The 22120-nt window shown below is 30.2% G+C and overlaps 2 protein-coding genes across 8 annotated transcripts in view; both read right to left on the reverse strand.

Annotated features, from left to right (window-relative positions):
• The window catches only part of LOC106678234 (WD repeat-containing protein 26), a 44627-nt gene extending 30158 nt beyond the window's left edge, over positions 1-14469 (reverse strand). For 2 of the 7 annotated variants that reach the window (XM_014416641.2, XM_014416639.2), the window contains exon 1: positions 14297-14469. In XM_014416641.2, the coding sequence (XP_014272127.1) occupies positions 14297-14454 (158 nt within the window). In that variant the 5' untranslated portion in view covers positions 14455-14469. Of the gene's footprint in view, positions 1-5225; positions 5375-5550; positions 5694-5859; positions 5951-11205; positions 11319-12104; positions 12189-14296 lie in introns of those variants that run through there. The other 5 variants (XM_014416643.2, XM_067045339.1, XM_014416642.2 and 2 more) reach the window with 5 other exon arrangements.
• Positions 14470-17246: 2777 nt separating this feature from the next.
• Positions 17247-20940, reverse strand: LOC106678238 (uncharacterized). Its single transcript, XM_014416649.3, has 3 exons — positions 20584-20940; positions 19758-19880; positions 17247-17585 (listed from the first exon to the last, which is right to left on the reverse strand). The coding sequence occupies exons 1-3, from the start codon at positions 20742-20744 to the stop codon at positions 17393-17395; spliced, it is 477 nt and encodes a 158-aa protein (XP_014272135.1). The 5' UTR covers positions 20745-20940; the 3' UTR covers positions 17247-17392.
• Between the last annotated feature and the right edge of the window lie 1180 nt (positions 20941-22120).

Raw genomic sequence — 22120 nt, forward strand, 5'->3', positions numbered from 1 at the left:
TTGGCTGAGAAAAACAAGAATTAATGGCGTTTCGTTTTTTTGGATCCACGAAAAAAAAAAAATTACTTACAAGAGACTGATTCTATAAAAAAAATAAAAACAAATGTGGCCACACAAACGGATCATGGTAACAGGCTCAAAGTATTCGGGGTATATCAGATCACTCTGCATCTTATTTTATAAGGAATGTTTAGATTGAGACAGGTGTGCCTTTCTCAGCTTTGAGCGTTGTTCCAAGCAAGAAGACAGAATGATTAAGATGATCAAGATGTCTAGAAAACATTGATTACATGGTTAGCTCACGATCACAGTGCACGAAAACCTACTCGACCTACCTGTAACAGTGATGAAAAAACAAAACTACCACCCTACCGAACACCTATCCACCCCAGATATTATAAAATTTACTGACAACTCACGACACTGGCAATTGACAACGAAGAGGATCTGGATTTACAGATGAAAAACAAGTAAATGACGTATTATGAAGTAATATGTCAATATTATAATTTTTCCAACCAAAAAAAATGTAAATATATAATTTAATCGTTCGTATTCTTGTATGAAAATCCGTTACAACCTTTCCTCGGCCAATTCTTTAAAGGTTCTTCCCGCCATTGTTTGAGGACTGAAAAAGGAGCGTCTCTGCAATAAAATTGGCTTGAAGAGTGCAATTACCATTAAAGTTAATTAAAGACTTCCTTTCTGAACAGAGATTTTAGGGGAGATAAAGGAGACTTTTTGTAGACCAGTCTAAGGCGCAATGGTTAACAAACTTCTAATTAGCAAAATCATTTTTATACCCAAGCAATATAGGGTTAGCAAAATTCAATCTTTCCAATCCAAATTCCTTAGAACACTAGTCCTCAATTTCGTGTTCCTAACAATATCCTAATAATAAGTTTTTCCCAAATATTTTTCACTACAGCACTCTTATTGAGCTAAAAAATATTTACGGACCCTACGTCAGCGGTTCCTAAACATTTTTCACTACAGCACCCTTTTTAGGAGAAAAAAAAAATTTGTGGCAACCTTGTCGAGATTAGAAAATATAAAATTATCCTTAGACCAGTTGTGTATGTTAAAAAATAAGAAAAACTCAATGCAAAGTAACTAATGGAATACACTTTATTTTTTCTATTTTAATTTTAAATTATTAGAGTTCTATCAAAGGGTAGATTCTCCACATGTCTGTATCATGCCAATGTATAACTAACATCAAATATACTTGTATATATTTTAATACAGTCATAAATATCAATAAATAAATTAAAACAAAAAAATTTAATTTGTTTGGGGGTAATATTTTGAGAAATTAGCATTCACGAGTAGTAAACGCACCCCTAGCAAATGCTCAAGGCACCCCAATTTGGGAACCGCTGCCCTAGATCATAAATTGAATATTTCCTATGGCCTACATAATATTATTACAAACACATAACATTATACAAAAGTTCATCAGAACCTTTATTATAATCTCTGCTGAATTGTATGAATAAGGAAGCAAAATATGGCAGATTATGATAATTACATAATCAAGAATAATACTACTAAGATGGGTTTTTTATTTTCTTTTTTTATTGTACATTATGAAAATACTCCTCAATAAATTAAAATAAGAAAAAAACAATGAAAAAAAAAACGACTGACGGCGAAGAAATCAAGGACGGTAGCGATGGAATTTATGAGTAGATGAAAAGACCATTAAGAATGATTAAAAAAAAACTACGTTGTTATATCATATAGATGCCCGGAGATCTAACACTTTGGTTAGTAAGTTTGTTTTTGACAGCCGAACTATTTAGAATGCTAACGGAAACATAGTTGAGGGAATGATGGTTCAGAATAACGTAAATTCAGTAACGAACTGTTTGCTCTAATGGTGGCACATCTGAAAAGAAAAGTTTTTGTTTTTGTAAAATGTAATTGACGGATTCCATAGATCAGAGTTTCTTGAAAAATGTGTACTCTCAGGAGTACGGGAAGATTGGTCAGTTATTTCACCTTCAATTTTTGATTACTTTAATGAAAACTATGTACATATATACTAGTCAAAATTGATGAGTCTACCAAGTATAGATTAGAGGAATAAAAAATGGCGTCTGTTTCAAAAGTTAAAAAAATTAATTTTTCATTCCGAGTACCATATCATCAAAATTATCAACAATATTAGACAACCGACCATCATTTAAAGAAGAGTAAATTTTCTATTATATGAGCCCTAATAGAGCTATTTACGTTCAATAGTTCCCTAGATATACTTTTGTAAAAAGCAAAATTTGACCAAAAATTGACTGAAAAATCAGTAGTTAGTAAATTTATTTTGGGAAATTTATATCTCAGGAACCATGAGACGTATATATGTCTATTAGCACTCAAATTAAAACTAAATAAATGTGCCATAAAGTAGTCTATTAGGTTTCATTATATTTGCCAACATAATTTCACAAAATGTTCATTTCTAGCTGTTCAGACAAAATGTATGATTTATGAAAAAAAATTACAGGAATCATTAGACGTACAGATGTCTGCCAGCACTTAAAATAAACCTAGTTTAACGTATTATAAAGTAGTTTATCACTGCTATCTTTGTAGGGGTAGTAGTTTTTATGATATTCTTAAATGATATAAATTTAGCATATAAAATTTTGTCCAAACAACGAGAAATCAATTTATTTTAGCAAATATCATGAAAACTATTACCCCTACGGAGATAAGTGTAATAAACTACTTTATAGTATGTTAAATTAGCTTTAATGTGAGTGCTGGTAGATATATCTAATGATTCCTGAGACTATTTTCCCAAGACTATTGATTTTGAAACAGCCGCCATTTTTTATTCTCCCTCAGTATACTTGGCAGACTCGCCAATTCTGAATAGTAATTATTCGTTGTTTTCATTAAAGTAATAAAAAATTAGATTATAATAACTGACTTTTTCCACCGAGCTCTTGTAATATACGCACTGCCCCAGATACTGTGTCAGGCGTAACAATGAGCTTTATTCGACTACAAATATAGGAAAATGCGTATCCATGGTGACCATGGACGCAGTGATACGACGCAGTTGGAACTTCTTGAAGTATGGAACTTCTAAACCGAATCTTACTAGCAACCAACAAACAGAAAATAACGAAATTTACAAAACAACTTTTATGTATGTTTTATTATGAATGAATTTCTTTATTAATGTTTTGTCGATATTCTATAAAAATTAAAACAAATGTACTTTAGGAATACCGTTGATTGACAGTGTGTAATATATAAAAGGGATATGATCCGGTTAGGGAGCGCGGAGGGACGGGGTAAAGCGCGTGGCTACTAACTCTAATAAGGACCCAAGTTCGAATCCCGGCTGGGTAGAAAATTGTTTTCTGTTACACTGCAGCCGTGAGTCAACTCCTGTGGGTTCTTGGAGCCCTCCTGAGGTTCACCCAGCCTCTTAAATTGGTATCCTTAATTGGGTAAAAATTTGGCGGTCGAGCCTAATACTGACAAAATCACCTCCATGCACAACCGTTGGTCTAACTTCTTTACAAAGTACTGAGTCCCTCACCCTTCATTGGCTTGTAGTGGTACAGATTTAAATTAAAATTTAAGTATGGTCCGGGTGCGCTAAAAAAAAAAATTAAATTAATAATTAATTTATTTAATATGAGACAACGTTTCGCCCCACTTCGGCAAAACAGGGCTAAAGAAGGTAAAATAATGTAACAAAGTAAAAAAATAGATAATATAAAATAAAAGTAAAATAGAATGTGGCTGAATATTTTTTAAAACCATTAAAACTTTTGACGTTATTATAATGATTGTTTGAGAGTGGTCTATTTCATTATTAGCACACACAATTTTGATCCAAAATTACTCTCAACTTTTTTATAGGTTGTCTTCTTGAAAGTGGCCTGAGGGCCGAAACGTTGGAGAATTTCTGAAAATAAAAGTTGAGAGTAATTTTGCTATGTACTAACAAAACTGGGTGTAAACATAAAATTGTGTTTGTTACGTTATTTTATTTATTTGTACCTCTTTTAGTCATGATGAAGCCCTGCAAAGTGGGGCGAAACGTTTTCTCATATTAATCAGTTTAATAACTATTTATGTTTTATAACGCACCCGGGCCAACTTCCTTTTACAGTGTATTTTTACTTTTGTTAAAATACGTGGGTTTTTATTTGTTGAAAGGTACTCATCGTAACGGGGAGTATCACATATGTCATAAGTTTGGGAAGCAGACATAAATTTCTCGGTTATCCATCAGTATTATTCCGACAAGATCAATCTGTCAATCTAAACGCCAATCTTTAGTTTTAATGTAATTCAAAATCCAGATTGATTCAATCACGAAACCCCTACACTATCAATCCGACTGACGCTTATTTGAATATGAGATACCGAAAAGTAAGCGTAATAAACAGAAAACTTCTTTTCCCATTATTTTGAAATTTGCCTCAAAGAATAAAGTGACAAAACACACCGAGCCTCCCCCCCTGTTCAAATTTTAAATGCTCGGACTTCAGAATCAATCTTAACCTTATACGATCAATGTGAACGTTGACTTTCAGTTTTACTGACTTATCAAACAGGGGTCTCTATGGATTGTACAGTTGTAACTTTATGACAACCCTCCTTGCTTTGGCTATTAGTAAAACATGTAATGGGACCCAAGTTGAGAAAGCAATCCTAGTCTCCTGTTCTATCTTCGGAATACGTCCATTTCAAATTAAGACCAAAACTTTTCCTTTCAAATGGATAGCAACCATCTATTTTCCTAGGAATCTAGCATTCTTGAAGCTAACCACTCTTCACTCTTGAAGTTCTAGCGAAAACCATTCAATAGAGAATGAGGATGAGACAATTTTCTTTTTTGATGTAAAAAGCTAAATTAAATGATATTTCGAAACATTTCACCTATATTGTGTAGTAGGGTTATCGATATTTTCTTTACTAATCATAGTTGGAATTGAATAATAATGATACATGCTAGGTTAGTTCATGGTTCCTTCCTGTTGGGTGATTTCAGGAACATAATGAATAAAGCCTATTGCTTCTGCAATTATGTATGAAATTTCTGGACAATAAATTTAAGAAATACTCTTACCAATATGAAAAGTCCCATGAACAAATAAAAATAATTATAATCCAATAAACATTAATGAGAGTGAGGTTACTTCTAGCTTATAGAAACTTAAGTAAACCAAGCTTGAGAATCAAAATTTTATGTTTACCTTAAATTAGTATCTGCATTGAGTGTTATATGATCTTCAAAGTCGTACATTCGTGTATGTATGTGAATAAGGTAGAGTCTTTATAGAACGTAACATATTTTCTCCTGAGCAGTGAAAAAGACAAAATAATTGTCATTGATTAACGATACTTCAAACAGGTTATCCCTTAAATATCGATTTCGATACCATACATTTCATAAAAAATTTCCTATCCATTTCAAGGCATGTGATCATTTTGAACTAATTAGGAAAATGGAGTAAAAACTCACCGAAGTTGTATCCAAAAGGAAGCAAAACATGATAAATGAAACTATTTGGTTCTTACCTGTAAGTTGTGAAGAGTTTGCAGTCATTGATGTTTCAACTGAATTCCTTAAACTTTGTATGGTACAGAAAAAAAAATTAATTTGAACGGAAAGAAATATAAGCGATATTTCTCCATTCTCGAATGCAACAAGAGAGAACAGAATGGTTATCATCATTATGACATAACCTTATGCGACAAAAGATGAAACCAGCCGAAAATGAACATATGATATTTTAAAAATGATATAATAATAACGTTATGCCCATCGTAATGCAATCAAAAGGTTCCGTTTTGTGAATTTATACCTACGCAATGGAATTTACTTACTTCATGGTAAAGTCCTGTTGATTTTACTAATGTAGTATCTAAACTGTAATCTAATCACATGTACCAAATGTTATAGTAGTTTGAATTGTTATAACCTTGTAATAAGTATCTATTGTTATGTTAAAATTGTAATATTTTTTATTGGACAAATGTTATAGTTTCCAGATTATATACCCTACATTAAATTATAAAATCAAAGTAATTGAGGAGTTTAGAAGTAAAGAAGTACAGGTGACAATTTTGCTAATATGATTTTCCTTTACCATTCAGTAATATCATCGCCACTACATGTATTGCCAACTTATCCGCCACACCTAGTGTGAGTTATCTGATTGAGATTATTTCATCAATTAACCATTTAATGAATAATTCTTATTTAGGAAAATATTTTCAACATATTAGTTGACTCAATTTGCTACAACTTTGAATCCTAATCTTCAAGCATGCGCAGTACAACAATCCTGTTCACCCCGTACATCAGTCAATGCTCCTGGAGGAATCAATGAAGATTTTGTTTGATTATACTTAACCCAGAGATGACTCGTCCCTGGATTGTGAAGTAGAGTCCATACTCTTGACCATTCAAACGCAACATATAATACCTACCAGATATCCATCTGTGTCCATCATGGGACCTACATCTTGCCGTGGACAGGTAGAAGTAATCGCTGTGATCCTCCCCATATTCAAGAGGAATTGTTAACATCCTCAATGATCATGGTGGGGAGGAGGTACTGGTACTGGCACTGGTATTTGGTGGGGGGAACAAATCCGGCAAGTGGTCCTTTTTGCCGACCCCTGGCGGCAACCTGAGTTGCCACTGCGTAATAACCAAGGTGGGAATGTCAAGATTCATTTCTCGGGACTGAAAAATAAATATTAACTGCCCCAGGTAGGAATCAAACCCACAACGTTCCGAACCGAGAGCCCTAGGACATACGCCCCAACCCGCACAGCCGTCGCGTCCCGATGGGGAGGAGGACTTTCCTGTTGATCTTAGACCTGATCTCGAAAGGAGGAGGCAAGGATAAGGAAACTCCGACTGCATATAGGCCATCATGACTATTTCTAGTCGTCAGTAAGGGACCTGGAGCACATGATTGTTACCAGCCTAAGACCAGTCCTCCGTGCTGCGAGCCATCCACGGCTATTCAGTTTGACCCCTGGCAAGGGAACAACTATTGCGCTGCTGAGGGTCCGTAGGGATGTTGTAGGGAGGGCGGAAAAATATGTATCACCAATACTCTTCGACATATCCAGCACCTTCAATAGCGTTTGTGGCCCTGCGTACTCCGGCGGTTGCGAAGGTTCAAAATCTCATATAACTCATATCCCCTCGTGAGTAGCTACCTTAGTAACAAGAGCGTCATGACCAGAAGTAACTATGAGTTCGACTAGAAGCTGCATGGGTCCTTCCACACTATTGGGTCTCTCAAATCCTAACAGGGGATGGAGGGGTTCGGGAGAAGCTGCAGAGCTCCGAAAAGAACTCCCACGTAATATTCAGTCTCTGAAACAGTGAACAGTGGGTTGCACGGCCATGGAAGGACATCGAGCCTGGTTATTAAGAAATACGAGGATCTTCGCCCTCGCGTAGCTGGACTGTCTGAAAGAAGAAGAGGACTATACCTTCTTAAGGAAGTTCATCTACGCCTGAAAGAAAGAGGTGTATTCGACGTAAGATACGTTGGGAAGCCAAAATATATAAGAGAGTGTACGAAGGTCATGTTCTTGTTCCGTCATTATAACATATTCTATAGAGCTAATGACTCTTGCATCTGTACGTTTTGGCTGTAAAAATCTATTGGATCATTAGCAGGCTTATATCAATTTTTCTGATTTTCGTCAAAATTAGTAGCCTCGTTCAACAGGGATTGGTGAAAACAACGAGGAAGAACAATCACCTATGTAAGTAAAATTTTTTGTTTCTAGAATCCTGAACTAAATTCCTAAATATTTAAGTTGTGATTTCAACTTATACAGAATTTGATAACTATAAAAATATATCAGAAAAAAATATACAAAAATTGGAGAGTTGAGAATTTTCACTAAAATCTTTTGAACACCTGATCGATATGAATCATTTAAAGCATTAACAAGTAATGGGGAGGGGCGCTTTCGTATTACGGATCTACTTGATTATGCTATAAATGTATTATCTTAATTTATTGCACCATAAATACATTAAAAAGATAATAACATGATTCCAACTTTAGAGGACAATTTTGTACTTAAATAATTAAAATGAATAATTCAGTAAGCTTGGTAAGAAACCACGAACTTATATAAAATAAAATTGAATTATTTTACTTGATTTAGTATCAAAATGGCGCTTCTGAACCAAACATTGTTAAAAAATACATAGTAGGTCGATTTCGTTTTTTGTTTCATAAGCATTGGCAAAATATCAGTTGTGTATTGCTTAATGCAAATCTATTTCGAGAACAAGATTGAAACCTTGGCTACGCATTTTAAACACTTCCCTATTATAAAAAACCTCGAATCAAAAATAAAATAAAAGCAACTCACAACTCCGGTTTTATGGTACTGAAATAAACAATGACAGATTTAATTGGCATAGCTTACATTAGATCTAGCCTCTTTATTTTAGACAATTGATTTGTTGAAAATAAGTAGTAATATTTCTTATAAATTGAAATTAGTAAAGTATTGCTTGATAAACATAATCAATTTCGTTTTCGTTTTAATAATTTTTTTGTTAATATTATAATTTATAGACTTTAATACATAACCAGATGTATTAATATTTTTTTAGAATATATAACAATGATTGACAATAGACAATCATGGTTGCCCCAAACATAAGCAACTTTACATAATAAGAATTATCAACTACTACTGGAAAATAAGAAAATAAATAAACAATGATAAGATGATTACACATAAAGTATTTTTGGAAATCACCTCATATTCTAATCAATGTATTCAAGAGGAATTTAGGAAATTGATGTAAAAAAATCTTTTAATTTACATAAATAAGAAAAATGATCATAAACAAAAAAAAAATTATTCAATATGAATATGTCAATATCTTAAAGCACAATAGTTTTATGTGGTGAGAAGATGGTTGGGGGTGCGGTCAGTAAAAAACACCAAGTTGAGAGAACTTATTTAATTGTGCCAACATTTCGGTCAGAGTTTCTAGCCTACATCAGGGATAGGAACAAAGAGCAAGATAACAACCAATGAATACAAAAAAAAAAAATCAAAAAGAGAAAATATAAACAGAATGACCCAAGTAAATAATTATACAGAATGAAAATTAGTAAAAATAAAGTGATGAAAAAAGTGGAAAATAAAATGTTTAATTAAGTATTTAAGTAGAATAACATAACCAAGGAAAGAAAATTTTAAAATTATATAATGTAAAAAAAGGTAGAAAGTTAATAATTATAAGAAAATATATGTGACTGATTAAATATGTAAGTATAATACTAGAACAAAGAAACAAAATATAAGGTTGAGTTAGACAAAAGAATAGTTTAAATCCATTTTGTAAACTTCAAAATTTTGGTCCATCCGTAAAGGTTCAAGATTAAAGATACTTGAAAGGACAGTACCATCCAAACAAAAATAGCTGTTATATCAAAACATGTATTTAAAACTTTGTTTTTGAGCTTGACGACAAAAAGACTTGGAACTATTCTACCTTATGGTATTTTTTAACACTTCAAAGTTTCAAAAGCAAAAATTAAACTAAACAAGACAGATATATAATAAACCTGCAGGCCCAGGTGTCACTTGGGAGCAGAATGTCCAGGAAGTCTTCCGTAGAAGGAACCTAAACTGGGAAAAGAGAAGATTGATGGCAAAGAGAGACATGTGGATGTTACACAGGAACCTCACACTATTATGCAGTAACAAAGATTATAGATTATGATGATGATATAACGAGAATCATAGATGATGATGCTATAGAAAATGAGAGGATATTAATCTGAAAAATAAATTACAAAGAAAGATAAGTGACTGGTAGAAACATCGGTTGTAGAGTATGAAAGAAGACCATTAATAAGGTGGTAAGTTTACTGAAGTGTAAGGTTAATAAAGTGGTAGGCAATGGGGAAGATTGCTAAAATGACAAGAAATTCTATTTGAGGCTGCAAATGACATTTCCTAAAAATATATCCAAAAACAATTCAATAGTAAATATTTTTAAGTATGACAAACTGAACATGCAATACCGTATATTAGTAGCAGATCCATGGAGGGGACGGTAGAGAGATAAAATTTCCCATTCCAAAATAACTACTGCGAAGAGAAAAAATTAAAACAGCTGTTTAAACTATACCTACTACTAGTACCAACACTCGTGGTAACTGTGTTATAAATTGCTTAATGTAATTGTCAATTGTAATTAGATTTTTTATATATAACAATTTAAAAAATATTTTGTTCTATTATTTTTTAAAACTTGATGAGAATTCAAAACTTATTTATATGGCCGTCACAAAATTCATATAAACATAATTTTATTTATTAATTTTTTTCCCACTATTTAGCTATACCTGGCATATGGGGTGATTATCCAACTGGATACCAACCTAATCTAGCCAGAGTGGGAAGGTCTAAATTCATTCTGTGGGTCCGCCGAAGTAACATATAAATGAGATCAAAATAGTTTCAAATTGTATAATTTGGGATTGGGTTTTTGACTAATGAGATATCCTGCAAGCCCTCCTTAAACAGAATAAGATAAAACAATAAGTAATTCTACAAATCATTCCCATATTCGTTCCTAAATATGAACTGCAAATTAAAATTGTTGGCTTCTCATGGGAAGAATAGATGTAAACATTAAAAAATACCAAAAAAATATATACAATAATCTCATCCAACTCTGTGAGTATCCCAAGTTCTGTGGCAACTTTGGTAGTTCTTCCTTTCTGCTTCAAAAAAATTCTTATTTTATCTTTCAAAATATTTTTATTACATATTTTTCATGCCATTATATTTGCTGGTCATGGCAATTGGCACAAATGTGGATTAAATAATAAACAAAATAACATAAAATTGTGTTTGTCGAATACTAGAATTATCGATAATATACGACTGAAATATCAGTCTATTTATTAATGGAAAACTAGTTTCCATTGAATTTTTGAATTAAAAAGATTGGATTCTAAATGAATTTAGATTTTCTATAGTAAAAATATCGATTTAGTAAGCCTAAATAGTAATATGTATTTATAATTGGTGTTAAATATAAGTTTTATAAGTTATATAGGATATATATATAAAACAGGATCTAAAAGAATATTATCTTATGTCTTCTAGTCTAACAATAAAATATGACTATAAGAATTAAAATTAATAATTATTAACCTCAAAAAAATTTTATGAATTAAAATTAAAAAATTAAATTTTGGATTCCCCTGTCTCAGATTCTTCGCCTGTCCTGTAGCCAACCTTAAGATTCTCATAACAAGATCATCTCATATTGTAATCAGGGCAGGAATCAAAATTTAAGTAAAATTAAATTTATTTTTTATAGATTTATTTCCAAGAAAAAAAATGGATCAAAAAATTTAAGATCTATCTTAACTGTGAAGGATCTAGGAAAACACATTTGATCAAAAATTCATGAAAAATGCCATGACATAAAAATAGGAAATTATACAATAACAACCCGTATATAGACATAAGAGAACAAAATATATCCTGCAGTAAAATGCATCATAACAATCCATAATTAATTTTATTTCAAAACTATTATGGTTTTATTTTTCTTTGTTTATTTTTTGGCAAAATTTAAACCATAGGTTATAAGTTACAAGTAGCAAAGAAAAATTAATTGTATAAGGATATAGCCCGAACCAATGTAATAATTATTCTATATATTAATACTTATGAAATAAAAACTTTTATATTTAAAAAAATCAGATATAATACCTGCAAAAATTTAAAAACTGATTTATAGTAAGAATTTAAAACAATCCAAAACAAAAAAATCCATCATATTTCTTTTAAAAGAAGGTTTAAATATAATGTTGTAAGACTTTTTTGATAGCTTTATTTTAATGACCAAATTTCTGCAATAAAAATGATAATATCGAGAAAACACCCCAAAATGTTGTGAAATTAAGTAAAGAGTATTAAATAATATTCTAAAGAATATTATGATGTTCACCTCATCATATTAATGTATTAATGATAAATAACTTCCTAGAAAATAATCAAGAAGAGATAATTTCTCTTTTCTGATTTTTTAACTTGAACAATACCTTAAGAATATCCAAAAATGTGCTACATTGTACCCACTTTCACTATATTAAAAATTGGTATAATCAGTTCTATTGTTTTTTTTTTTTAAGATTGCTACTTATCGCATTTATTAATACATAATCATTAATTCTAAATGAGTCAGCACTATTTCATATCAGTAACAAACAAATCTGATCTACAAAGAAATAAGCTGATTAAGATTATCAATTTACATAGGAACGAAATTTGAACTGACAACCAATAAATATGTCCAGTTAAACAAATTTGAAAACTTTAGATTAAATATAATATTTCATAATGCTGAATGAAAAACATTTTGACTCAATAATAAGGCAAGAAATTTATGAAAATTATAGGAGGCGGTTTCTTTTTATTTATAAAAGAATCATAGTTTTTCAAGTTATATTTTAACTTATATTTTAAGTTCAGAGTGATGAGTTAATAGTAGATCGTGGATTTATATAATGAGAAAATGGGTGGGGGTGCGTTTAGTGAAGAGCACTAGTAAAAAACTTATTTATTAGTGCCAAGGTTTCGGCCAGGATTTAAAGGTTTCATCAGGACTAAGAACAAAATAAAAATAAGATAACAACCAATGAATAAAAGAATATATAGAAAATAACTAACATTACGGATACATAAATAGTGTTAAAAGACATAAATAGTTGAAGTTTTATAAGAAGGATGTAAGAGAAGAGTAATATTAAAATTAAGCAAGAGGAAAGAACAAATAATAAATTACCTATAAAATCTAGTTAGTAAATATATGTACAAAATGAAAATCATTTAAAATAAAGTAATTAAAGATGTAGGAAATAAAACATATATAGGTAATTAGATATGTAATTAAAATAACAGGATTAAGAAAATAAAAATATAAAGTTATGTAATCAATAAGGAATAAAGAAATATATATATTTTAATTTAATAATAATAGTTATGGAAAAAAATGAGAAAGAAAAAGTTGGCACAAATAAATATGTTTTTTACTTATTTGTGTTTTTCACTGACCGTACCTCCGACCATCTTCTTTATTATAAAATATAAATTATATTAATCAGTTTGCACCAATACCAAACTTTAAAATTGAAATATTACTTAAAACTACACACCAGTAATTTAACAGTGCAGTTAAATTTTCAAAATAGTTTTGTATTTCAAATTCATTAACGTGCAGAAACACTTCACAAACAAGCATTTTGCAAAATTAATTAATTAACCAGGAAATAAAAAAATGGAAGAGCTTAAAAATGTAAATAACTGTTCTTCCCTCCTTAGAACTATTTTATGGTCATTTGTATATAACCTTAAATTTTAATTTTGTATGTAAGGTATTTCTCAATTTTAGCTCTGAAAAACTAACACAACATTAATTTGTTTTTACTATAATATCTAAGTTCTCCGAAAATACCTAAACAATGCTTGATTAATTCCTAGAGAGCCATATGAAATTGGAGTAGAGAAATACAAAATATAAACATAAAAAAACAAGAAAAATTACCATACTACTCTATTGCAGGACAAAAATAACTCATTAGACTGACCTTGTTTATTTGCTTTAAACTGTTCTAAAAAATCTTTAAAGCATTGAAAGGTTATACATAGAAACCTTTAGATGACATTGTTTTCACTTTCCATGATTGTATCGTATCCCAAATCAACAAACTTAAAATTGGTTAAACACTAATAGATGAGATGTTCTCAGAGAAAAGTATTTTCAGAAAAAGTTGACAATTTTATGAGCTTCCTTCTCTCTCAACTAATTTATTTAATAAAACGTTATTCACATAATTAAAATTTGTATTATAATTATCAACAGAACCCATAGAATATTTGAAATTTGTTATTATCAATACACATCAGATAACTTTGTAAAAGAAAATTACTGTTTTAAGTTTTGTAAACAAAGGAAGGGAAGATATGAACAATGATTTGATGACAATTTAAAAAAAAAAACAAACAACCAGATACATCAATTCAGTCTCATATGTTTTCTTGTGAATAACATCAATTGTATTGTAAATGAGTACATATCGATAATACTAGGAAAAATACAAAATGGGTTGTAATAATTGTAAGAAAGATTCTTAAGATTAAGTTTAAAAAGCATAGCAATGTAGGACTGATACTATGAATAGTATTCAGAAGATAGATTTAATGTGAGCAGTGAGAATAAACTACATAAACTTACTTATTATACAGTAATGTTCTTTCTTCCCTGTTATATTCTATACATAAATGCTGTGCAATAGGAGAGCAGTCAGCGATAGGAAAACAAACCTTTGCCTCAAATGAATTCAAGCATCCAGTGTTGCCGTCTAAGATTACAGAGATAATAATGCACTTCATTCTTCAAAGTCATTGTAGGGGCATAATGCAACAAATAAACTATCAAAAACATCTTACTTTACAAAAAAATAAATGTTGATGTATTTCTAATCAAATTTTAAATAAAACATCTGAATTGAATACAAAAAGTAGTTAAGATTCATGATGCTCAAAAAAGGCAATCCACCCTTATCCAACTAACAGTGGCTATTTATATGATGCATTAATGAAGGAATTTAAAATATTTAATGATATATTTTAATTAGGGAATGAAACTTCCTTCATTTTCTTAGTTTTAATTTTAAATTTTATTTTATAAACACAAATAGAATGAATTTAGCAACACTGCAGATTCAAGTTACACACAGAAGAGAGTAAGGTGTTACTAAGAAAAAAAGAGTACACCTTTAAGAATTCTTTCTGAAAGAACAGAATATTTAAAATCATACATGTTATTAGCAAGTTTTTAATTTCAAAAAGATATATATCTTTTTTAACAAACACACAGTAATAAAAAAAAATTCAAGATTTAATTTGGTACTTTATTTCATGGAATAAAAACTCTTCAAACTTCACAATTTATATTTTCTTAAGCACAATGTTTTAGACAAGCCCTCCATTCTCTAGTCCACCATTGTAATAATTATATAAGATGAGTAACCTAAGGACAGTGATTCCCAACTAGCAGCTTGTTGACCATAGAGGAACCACGAGTAAACCTCAGAGTTTTTTTTTGTTTAGTTACATATATTTATGAGAATTTATTATTAGAACTATTTTATTAACTTAGGAAGATGGTCTGGGTGGCGGTCAAAAAGGCACAAAAATAGTTGAAACACTATTTATTAAGCAACGTTTCGGTAAACATTATAATGTTTATATCTTATTCTTATTTAGTCCTGCAAACTAACTATTTTAACCAATCTAATTTTCAAATATTATAGAATACACTCTCATTCTAAGAGGTAAAAATTATTGAAAATAGTGAAAAACATTTTAGTTGTATTACTGGACATCTTATCAGACAAAGATGACTAAGTTATCATTGCCCTAGATCAGCGGTTCTCAAACTTTTTACGTGATATCGGCACAATTATCCTTAGAGTGTTTAAAAATGTAGCAAAAGGAGAAAAACAGTTTAAAGTAAATGCTGGAATGCACTGTACTTTTTGATATTATAATTTTTTCTTTTTGTAAAAATTTGAGAAAGTGGCATACACTTGGGGCACTCACTTTGGGAATCTTTGCCCTAGATACAGAGTATGCTGGATATATTTGAGAAATGAAAGTAAAGTCTTGTTATTAAAATCAAAGAGTCAGAATTTATGATCCCTTATTAAACTTTCAACTGAACAACTGTTAATAACATTACAAACTACCTTGGCTCTATAATTTATAGAGATGGTTCTTGCATCAAAAAAATAAATAAGATAATTAATGGTGGAAACAAGATTAAAATTCTTACCAGAACCCAAATCCATTCAAATAGAGGAATATATAAAACATAGCTCCTCACATGTTTTCTCCACAAAAGATTAATTTTGCTTTAACTCTCTTCTTTATTTTATCTCTAACCACAAGATCTAGTAGTAAAAGTATACTCAGAGTGAGGTTTAAGTCATAGGGAAATTAGCAGTGACTAACTCTGGGAGCTTTAGGATTTAGTTTGGCAGGTGGCACACAAGGAAAACCTTTAAATACCAACTGTCACTATTCCATCCACTAGAATAGGAAGATGGAGTAAGGATCTTTATTTTTTTATTTTACAATAACTGCAATATAATGTACACCAGTGATTCCGCAAATCACTACATGAATGATTTGGCTAAGAGATTTAAAAAGCTAAGAAGTAGGAGCATTTCAAAAAGAAATATTTTATTGTGATGGATTGTACATTTATAATACAATCACCACTATAAATAAAAGTTTATAGTTCAACTTGGACAAGATGCTATAGAAACATTGCCGATTTTCAGGTAACTAAAAACTATTGTTATTAAATAGAAATAAACATACAAGAAGAAATAGTCAAAAATAAAATTAAGTATATTTCTGAATTATATATAGATCATATAAAATAATAAGTAACTGAAAAATAATAGGTTAGTATTTAACTTGTCATTAAAAAAAAAATACTTATTTTAAATAAGCTTTAAATGTTGAATTTTTTATACTAAACTCAGTAAAATATACTTTTTAACTCTGAAAAAAATACAATTTTCAAGTATCCAAAATTGACTTATTGGTTGAATGTGGTTTATAAACTATTGGTGAGAAGAGAAAATTGAAAAAAAAAATGTTCAAATTTTGTAAACTTGGCATCAGAAAGAAAGACCTCAAAACAACAGGCTTTTTAAAAATACATTTGTAGAGATATGCTCAGAATAACTGTAGAGATAATTGATAAACATTAATGCTGATTCTAAATAGAAATAAAATATGTAAGGCTGATAGTTAAATAAGTTCTGTACCATTAATAAAGTCTATTTTTATTTTCCAGTTTTAACTTTATATTATAAATGTCTAACTAGTCTATCTAGTTTTAAACTAAAAAACAATTGTTAATTCAATAATAACTTATTACAATAATATATTCAAAATAATAATAATTACTTTTTTTCAACAAATAACAGTGAGAAATACCTAGCCACAGAACAAATTATCGCAGAGAAAACCAATATGAAAGATTGAAACCTGAATATTCTTAATCCTTCAGTATTTTTTAAATAAAAGTTTGGTTAACTAAACCAAATAAAGTTATAAGATCTGATTTTGCTAATGACAAAGGAAGGAATCACAGTTAAAGAAAATCATTATTCAAATTACTAAAAAATTTAATTTATTATAAATTTCATATAATAAAACAAACAACATTCAACATTGTGCTCTAAGTTCTCACTCCACGAAACAGACTAGGGAGTTAAAAGATTTTAAAAAAAAATAACCATGCTGTTTCAGTTCACTTTGTAACAGATGACTCTGATGATGCTTTGTCGTCTAGGTATTTGAGATAAGAATAACCAGTACAAAGGAGGCCAGCGCTGGTTAGGAGTCCCATGATGGTAGAAATGCAATTGCTTTTGGGTGAAACGGTTCTTAGAACAGCCCATAACAATACAGAACCAAAATTGAAGATAAGAGCATCGAAACAACTGAAACAAATTGACAAAGTATAAGATACATAGAATTAAGAAACTCAGAAGTAATTAATATAAAATATCAGCAACACCACAACAGAGACCAGATTTCTTGGTAGTGTTACAATTAGTTTTCTGACTTCATTTAGAATTGAGTATTCAAATATTTAAACATTGATTCAAGAGTGACTAATTACATAGGTCTACTAAACATTATTTATAAAAAGTGGTTTCAGTTTTTTAAAATGATTTTCAAGTTATTTTTGGATTGATTTAAAAAATGACATAGAGATTTTCTACCATATGAAATTTTTCAACAAAAGTAATATAGCAGGATTACAATAAATAAGTCTTTGTAGAAAAAATTGTGTCTTATATCAAAACTTCTTTTTGTACTTTTTCTGATATGAACTTCAGAATTTTGCATCCTTACGAAATATTTTTTTTGTCAGGCCCAACGAATAAGAAATGTATGCTCCTTTAGGAAAAAAATATTTAAGTCTTAAATTATTCAATTTCCAATTATCTTATTTAATTTTTATGTTTCGTTGGACATCTTTTAATTTTTTCATTTATGTTTACATCATTTAAGGATTTGCATCTTTTTTTCTCTAATGAAGGCCTGCAGCATGGGGTGAAACGTTGGCTCAATATAAATAGTTTAATCACTATTTGAGTTTTTCTTTGACCGCACCCTTACTTGGACCGTCTCCCTTTTATCCTTTAGGAAATACTTTCACAAAGAGTTTTAAGAGACTAAACTTGATATAAAGAGAAGGAAGTACGATATATTTAGGATCCACCATTTATTTTTTTAACTATTACCTGGTCATATTCTAAAGATAACTGACCTTTTCTAAACAGTGTAGGAAGACTAATAAAAGTCACCCCCCCCCCCACCCTCCTCAGGCTGCCACTAAACCAGAGCCATTGAAGTTTCAAAGTTGCTAAGGTGATGCCTCAACTTCATCGCCTACATCGGCCACTACTTTAGGATCCACTAAACTCTTCTTTTTAACATTTAAAACTCCATAGAGAAAAAAGGACAAAGACATCGTTTTCAGTCATAGCGATCCCATTCACAAGGAAGCATGGACATTTTTTGTAGCCATTCTATTGACATATTAACATAAAAATCGCCTTCAAATCACCATTTAGGATTCAATAAAGCTTCTTTACTCTGGAAATTTGAATATCAACTCATGATGTTATCTCATACCATTATTTCAAATGAACTATGTGCCCTACTGACATAAAAGAATATGGTTCGTTCTATTGGTTGCCATTGTGAAGAAAGACCACTTTCCTGTTCAATGATTTAAAAACTTAATGTATCATTTGTAGGTAAACTAAAAATGATGGATTTTTCCCCCCATTATTTTTCCTGTGACCCACACAAAAATACTGTATGGATCACAGAAAATAATTTAAACCATTTGGAGTTATTTATTCTTAGTATTTTATCACAAATAAAAAATTATTTGTCAATCATTGCTGTGGACTTATAAGTGATTTTCAATTAAAATGGAAGAAACTTATTTCTTTCAAGGAATATAGATGTATGGACTTGAAATCTAAATAATAAAACATAAATTATCAATATAATTGCAAACTAATATAAATAAAAAGGTAGGTTTTATTGATAATAGAGATACTGTGATTTGTTAAGAAGAAAATCTTAAAAAAGATGTTGATGCATTGAAATTATATATTTTGTAAGTAAATAGCCATTTTATAAAATTTTAATAGAAAAATGTTATGTTATATTTTGATAATTGTTTTTGTTTTAAATAATGGAATGTAATGAAAAATGTTTTTAATTAATTGTGACAAATCAATAATGCGGTATGTTAAGAAATATTAGCGGTGTCTGTGAGTGAATAATACGAAAACAATTTGTAGGTAGTCCCCTTGATAACGCTGGTTAATGAAATAAACTTAGTGGAAACTAAAATGATCATTTAAATTCTGTTGTAATTAAAATTAATTATTCTCAAACAATTAATAAAAATATATTAAATTAGAAAAGTAAATAAAAAGGCTATACTTCAAATAAAAACATCAACATAAAATACTTCTATAAGTGATAGTTGGGATATGGAATTTCATGAATGCCAATATGTTGAATAAGTGTAAAATCCAGTGCTCTACTTTTTTTATGTTAATAGGAACAAAAAAAAAACTTACCTATACAACATTTTGAAACCCATCTCAGCGTCACGAAGATGTGTCCTGTGATAAACATACATCCCCGAACCAACTACTGAAGTAGTAAGAAGAAAATTGGTAACATCTCGAGAAGGTACAACTCTAAAAAAATAAAAAATGACAATTTACTAGGGCTAGTAAAATTAGACTGAGGTTAGCTGATAAGAAGAAAACAGAATTTATATTTTACTCATAACTGGACAACAAAATGTGATAGAAAAAACAAGCTTGTTATTCATTAATAAACAATTGACTATAAATTTCTACCAAATTTATATTGTTACATATAATGCTTTAAAGATTATAAAAAAATTAAGCTCGTCAATTTTCTTTTTTTTAGTTTTGGAATTGTCTTTTTCTGATAATTCATATTCAGAGGTGGGTGAATGTTCAAGAAATTATTTTAAAATGCTTATATAACACTGTCTTACATAAAATTTGTAAACAAGGCCAATTATCCTTTTCAAACAGTTATTTATTGATGTTTCTCAAGCATTATTAAAAACATTAAACTTAAAAATGACACTACCCAATAAATATGATTTTCCAAGAGCATACATTTAAAACTATGTCATCAAATAACAAGAATAGGATACTCAGAGCTGATTATTACTTGTTTAGCATCACTATGGCTTTAAACTTCATAGTATAAATATTGGAGGGTACATTTGAAAAATGATGTACAGAATCAGAAAAATCAATACAGGAATAATCTTAAAATATTAAAGAAACCTAAAGGGAGACAATACAAATTAATAACAATAGATTAATATCCCAAAATAAAGATTAGTCTTAGATAACTTACTTAGTCAGTAAACTGGGATTCATCACGTTTACTGATAATGTTGCGTAGCTGACGGAACCGAAAACCGGCACATAAAAAGCTGCAATATTTGACATCGTGAGTGGTTTTAAAGAAATATAAGAACACATGGTACACTCTTTTTTTGACCCAGTAGCACTCATTTTAAAAGAGAAAACTAATTCTTAAACTGAAACCTATTTCTATTTTGGAATAGAAACCTCCAACAGTGTTACCAAGATGAGAGATAAGTTAGTTAGGTCCCTCATCGAGTCACAACTTCTATCCAAGATTTTGGATTTTATGTTGAAATAACATTTCACATAATTACAAACATTTCAAATTGATACATTGTTATTATATCATAACCTCTCACCAAGTGTTAAGGTTATTGATTTGTATTTGCTCAAGAAATTTTTACGTGAAGGACATTATAATTTTTTTTTTAGGAGTGAAAACATTCATTTAACATAATGAAAGATACGCTATAGAAAATAACCAGTCCAGTGTGAACGGCAATGGTCTTTACACAAAAGAAGATATCATATACGTATCAAATAATGCAAGGGGAAAACGCGATATTTTTTTTTTTTCTTTTGTAGTTTTATTATTTCAAACCATACATATATTATTAAAGATAATTTATTTTTTTATTAAAAAGTCTCCAAAATATAATATACCACTGCTTTGCTTGAATAGTGGTACTTACGACAAATACATTTTTTGTTTTATTTTGAAATGGATGTTTTTAAAAAGATATTACCACAGACTTAAGAGGAAGTACTAAAATGGGGGGGGGGGGTAAGCTGGTAGGAAAAGTGATGTCTAAAAAGGACCTGAGGTTAGGGGCTTTTAGGTGCCTCAACATGTTGGCCAAGCCATGGCGAACTCAAACATGCATGAGGATGTGGATGGGTGGCTTGTACGAATTGGTCTAAGCGGGTATGACCTTTTGGCTTCACTTTTGCTTTGAAGGTGAGTGGGATTATGCCATCCCCTCCCAGTGACAGGGGTTTCTTTCTCTATTGTTGTCCCTCTATACACTATCTCAAAACTAGCAGGTAAGAGAATTAAAAATAACCATTGGTATGAGGGGAAAAAAAGAAGAGGGGGGACTTTCCACTGAGGAGAAACCTTATGAGATCTGTGGGGAAAACAAATATTGCTGTACCTAAGATATGACATTATTTCCCAGCAGTTTTTGAAGAGAACAATTTAACATCACAAAAACCTCTGAAACAGTGACTAGGAATAGAAGAACATTTAGAGTCAATACTTTGATTTTGACTGTAACGACCAGAACATCGGCTTAGAAAACAGGTTTTATGTGGAAAATTGCTTATAACCAAAATGAAAAACTTTCTAATTCTAAATTCATGTTCTCTGTTAAAATAATGCTGTAATTTGCAATATGGTGCATCTATTTCATTTCATCACTCCTAAGCCGTGTGGTTTTGTTACACACTAGAATAAGGACAGAGACGGCCGAGGGGTACTCACCCCTATGGCTCTAGCGACAACTCCTAGAAATTCTGGCTCA

This window comes from Halyomorpha halys, unplaced genomic scaffold, assembly GCF_000696795.3.
Source record: "Halyomorpha halys isolate HHAL.00 unplaced genomic scaffold, Hhal_1.1 Scaffold129.1, whole genome shotgun sequence".
Lineage (NCBI taxonomy): Eukaryota > Metazoa > Arthropoda > Insecta > Hemiptera > Pentatomidae > Halyomorpha > Halyomorpha halys.

What these genes read in the sequence shown, in the direction of transcription:
- LOC106678238 (XM_014416649.3), bottom strand. Translation starts at nt 20,744, where the DNA reads ATGAGTGCTACTGGGTCAAAAAAAGAGTGTACCATGTGTTCTTATATT. An exon ending in AATCCCAGTTTACTGACTAA is followed by an intron (nt 19,881 to 20,583) that starts GTAAGTTATCTA and finishes TTATTTTTTTAG; the next exon opens with AGTTGTACCTTCTCGAGATG. An exon ending in GGTTTCAAAATGTTGTATAG is followed by an intron (nt 17,586 to 19,757) that starts GTAAGTTTTTTT and finishes AATTTGTTTCAG; the next exon opens with TTGTTTCGATGCTCTTATCT.